This window comes from Armigeres subalbatus, chromosome 2 (assembly GCF_024139115.2).
Source record: "Armigeres subalbatus isolate Guangzhou_Male chromosome 2, GZ_Asu_2, whole genome shotgun sequence".
NCBI classification, from domain to species: domain Eukaryota; kingdom Metazoa; phylum Arthropoda; class Insecta; order Diptera; family Culicidae; genus Armigeres; species Armigeres subalbatus.
Genome location: NC_085140.1, coordinates 139,115,724 through 139,120,271, shown reverse-complemented (window position 1 = coordinate 139,120,271; position 4,548 = coordinate 139,115,724). Strand labels below are relative to the sequence as shown.

Genomic DNA, 4,548 nt, shown 5'->3' with positions numbered 1-4,548 from the left:
CTTACTTAATTTTCGTATATGTGCTCACAGTTTGGGTAGTTCCATTTTTTACGAAAAATGAGTAAGATTAACGTGAGAAAAAAAGAGGTGGCAATAAAATTTCACTCAGTCTCTGAGTAAATTGAAAAGTTTGAAACATCTTAGACCAGACCGAGAATTGAATCGAAACTGGGACCATGTGATGGGGTCATAAACATTAATAATATAATAGTAACAATCTATGTGTTGAAAATAATGTGTGCTTACAATATCCTTTTGCGAGTAATGCAAAAGCACTGGATTTTAGGTATAATATGCATCACTTGATGTTACACAAAAACGTATAATTAGTTATTGAAAAACAATCACGCATTATTAAAATAAAAAAAAAACAAACCAAATTTCTCATATAAACAATAACAATACTCCTAAATTTGGTTGGGCGTATTATCCAATAATGTTAAACTCTGTAATAAATGCATTCGTCGCTTATAAATTAAACAAACATAAACACACATTCAGTTTACTCATAATCACAGTACTTGAAACAAAGTTGAGTTCTATATGAAACATTTTCGCATCTTTCCTCAAACTGACGTCCACACTGCCTTCGAAACGGTGATGGTTGGGTCTCTAACTCCATAGCAAGGCGACCAGCGCTATCGTGAAGGCGAGCTGTCCAATCATTTGGGCCATCAGCGTTGTTTTACGCCATCTCGAAAACTGTACAGAAAGTATCATAGATATCAGAGCACCATCACGGAACCATTTGTAACTGTTTACGTACCGAAGCATCCTTTGTTGGATCGGTGGGGGTTCCTCTCTGCGCCGACATGTATTCCAAAACCTGTGGAATAAGATAAACAATACTGTACACGAATGTAACTGGAAAATAGACTTAAATTTAAGAGACAAGAATGAGCTTCAGAAAGAAACAAAGTATCCTTAAAAAATATGTTATATATTATAGATTACGATTTTACATATAAAATAGAAGCAAAAGTTTGCCTACACGAGATGAACCAGCCACGGGCTGAACATATCGAAAATAAAAACAAAAGAAGCAAAAAGTTCGAAATAGTTTCCGATATTGTTAAATTTGAGTTAAAGTCAAAATTACAGCAACAGCATTTTTATCAAAAAGGATTTGAATACAACATTTTTTTCAGTTTGGAGCTTTGAAACGTTTATGTGTTTTCAACGATATTTGGAATTTGCAAATACGTTTATGTGTTTTCAACGATATTTGGAATTTGCAAATACGATAGCTCATTTTCTAGGAACTAAAATTTCCAAATTCCTTATTAATTCTTACTTGGATGAATCTGTGGTAAGAATTAGTTTTCTGCTTCTACTCTTTCAACATCAGATGTTTCAGGATTATTACTGCTAATCATATTTTTGTTTTGATGTCAGGATTGATATCCGAGAAATCCAATTATACTTACGTTGAATGCCAAGTTTGCCAAAAAGTGTAGCACAACGGCTGCCCCGAACAAGCCGTACATCTCATTTGGTAGCTGTGCCGAGCTCAGTCCCATAGCCAGGAACATGTTGGTCACTGTCATCGTTGGTGGACACGAATTCGTTGCGAAGGGCGGAAATGAAACGAAATTCAATGACAATCATTTTTTTTTCTGGGGAATCAAAAATCGAAGTTACGCTATGATTCCTTCGCCCAGTTACTTACTTGATAGAATGTATGACAAATGGCCGGACACCACATGCACTAGGCGAAAGATTTTTCGTACGTTCTCTGGTGGACTGATTGCGCCGAAGATAGGCTGCAAGAGACACAGGATGAAAGCAATCAGACCCACAATGGCGTGAGCATGATCCTGCCAGGCATCCATATCGATGAAGATGATGATGAATCCGCAACACGTTAGCAGCCATGTGAAGAACATGTAAACCCGGTGATACTGAAAGATTCATAATTTGAGAAATTTCATTCATATTTTTTTATGGTTGAATAGCAGACATGTAAGAGATTCATCTATTAGTGAGTGACTGCTCCTAAATTATTGTCTTTAGTAATTAGATTTTTTATTCAAAATAAAAATGACTTCTGTATTACAAAGAAAGAAAAGACAATTATTAATTTCAATGTGTTACATGAGTAAAATCACCTCCTCTTGCATAACAATCTATCCTGCATGAACGAGTTTAGAGACAAGGATTCCAAATCCATAAGGCTAATTTATAAGAAAAAAAATCGATATAATGCAATCGGTATCCAGAAAAAAATCAATAGGTATAAACCAAAGCGCACTCTGAAAAACGGTATGGTACGTAATTTATGTTCTGCTGATAACAAGTTATTAATTCACCACCACCATTATCCAATACCATATTTGCAACAATAATGATGAAATCGTAAGTAAATATCGCTTGAATAGTTTTGTTTAGTAATAATAATATCATGACCTAATAATTGAAAAGCATTTCATTAAATTTTGTTATGCAAACATTTTATTAGGTTGCAGAACAATAAAAAAATTATTCAGTTGATGTTAAAGTATTAGATCCGTAATGTCGTATGACCAACAATTGAAGCACCGGTTCTAGAAGTGTAAAGCCGACGAAGGTCATAAAACACAACCACTTGATGCATAGTGAACAACCAAGTTAAGGTAATTGAGACGTATTTTGGAAAACTTTGTTCAATAATTATAACACTACTATCAATATAGCACTTAACTCTTCAAATTTAGTCACATGTTGCAAACTGCTACCGTCTTCATCTCACTTTTCCCAAAGTCACTGATAAAATGAAACAAAACATATTGTTCTTCATTTAACTGCTTTTGATTGCATGGTTATGAGCTATGAGATGAAGAACCGGAATAGCTACCCAACATATGCTTGTGCTACCTCACTGAACACTGTCTTGTTTTCTTACTCTACGATTCGATACTCACCAAAAACCATGCTTCTCCACCGAAGTATTGTTCTGCAACCCACGTTTTCTTGAAGTACCTGCCATCAAACAAAACATTTTTTTTTATTCACAACATCTCCATCAAATTTGATTATCAATAGAAACGGCATGCAATCGATTAATCGCCATTCATCAAGACAACAAAAAATATTCGCCGGTTTATCAATTTATTTATCAACGCCATCCGGTGATTACTCACGGTGCGTCACGATAGTACGCTGCCTTAGCATTAAGTGTCTCCAAATTAACGCGTTGATTACCTTGCAACGGTGCTTCCAACAGACGCGAAGAGTATCCAGGCGATAATCATGAAGGTGCCGTGAAGTTTGATAAGAACCGTTGGGTCCGGCAAGTCTAGATCTGAGGAAGGGCAAACCGGTTAGGAAGGATTAAAATTTTCCTATACAAAATTTCGATCGTGACTAATACGAATCCTTTATGGCGTAGTGGTAAAATATTCGACTATAAAGCAACGACATGCTAAATGTGGCTGAATTCGATTCCGGGTTGGTCTACAATTTCGGGGTTGGAAATTGGATTTCTCTGAGCATAATACTGTCGTGTTATACTCATGTTATAACAATGCAAACAAAATGTAAGCTTCATGATTCAAAACTGCAAAAGTCGTAACTTAACAAAAAGGGAAACTTGGCTTAGAACACTAAGCTACGAGGCAGCAGTGTCCCAGTGTGGAATTTAATTAAAAAAAAAAGAAAAAGAATAATCCGAACGTGAATCACAAAGACACAACATTTAATCTGTTTTCATCATAGAAGATTATTAATGATACTAATCGATTTTCTTTTATAAACATTAGAAGCGTAAAACAATTGCAAAGAGATGCTTCGAGTTATAGTCACTTCTTGAATTCAGATAAGAGTATGCATCAATAACACTAACGTACCCACAACCATTTTTGAGATTCTTTTCTCGAGTCGGAGATGAAGGTGTCAATATATATATTTTTGTGGCGCGTTCCTAACTGGTGATGCGACCGATCGCGTTGGGTTAACGGAATGAACTGACGTCCATGGCAATCCTCCAAAATATGGAATATTCGATATCGAACGGTAATGGTTTGCTGATAAACCTGTCTGTTGATAAGAATTTAACGGTGGGTTCAGGTCTTTAATGTCGAACCATTCGTAAACCGTTAATGCGCATGATGGTGAGGATAACTTGTAGTTACAGTCTGCGAAGAAATATGAAAGTGGCGTTATCAGTGGATAGCTTACAACGGATTTCGTTCGGAATCACTGCGTACATAGCGTTTGTCTACTGTAAATCTTGATAATCTATTTTATCATTATTGTATTGCAATATTATTCTTATTTAAACTGTTTTCTAACCTAATATAACTTTTAGCATTATGAACTGGTCGTTCTTCTTTAATGGCTCTACATTCCAATTGGAACTTGGCCTGCTTTTCAACTTGGTATTCAATTAACATTGTCACAGTTATTAATTAAAAGGTTTTCTGAAACAACATGAATGCTTTGTACTGCGTAAACACGATCAATCAGTTTGACCTGGTTTGACTCCAACAGCGGCACGAACATTCAATTTATTCGACCAACAATATCATACACGAAACGAACAACCGAAGCACCAACTTGAACACCCCCAGA

At 35.7% G+C, this 4,548-nt stretch overlaps 1 protein-coding gene across 1 annotated transcript; it reads right to left on the bottom strand.

Annotated features, from left to right (window-relative positions):
* Nucleotides 1-436: 436 nt before the first annotated feature.
* LOC134215180 (putative ferric-chelate reductase 1 homolog) lies at nucleotides 437-3,934 on the bottom strand. Its single transcript, XM_062694415.1, has 7 exons — nucleotides 3,825-3,934; nucleotides 3,181-3,280; nucleotides 2,901-2,958; nucleotides 1,670-1,901; nucleotides 1,428-1,540; nucleotides 767-826; nucleotides 437-702 (listed from the first exon to the last, which is right to left on the bottom strand). Exons 1-7 carry the CDS (start codon nucleotides 3,832-3,834, stop codon nucleotides 613-615), a joined length of 663 nt encoding a protein of 220 aa, XP_062550399.1. The 5' UTR covers nucleotides 3,835-3,934; the 3' UTR covers nucleotides 437-612.
* Nucleotides 3,935-4,548: the final 614 nt, after the last annotated feature.

Bases quoted from the DNA above. Each gene is read 5' to 3' on its own strand.
- LOC134215180 (XM_062694415.1), bottom strand. The intron at 2,959-3,180 runs GTAATCAACGCG...GTTTGATGGCAG, and splicing joins GTTGGAAGCACCGTTGCAAG to GTACTTCAAGAAAACGTGGG. The intron at 1,541-1,669 runs GTAAGTAACTGG...CAACGATGACAG, and splicing joins TTTGTCATACATTCTATCAA to TGACCAACATGTTCCTGGCT.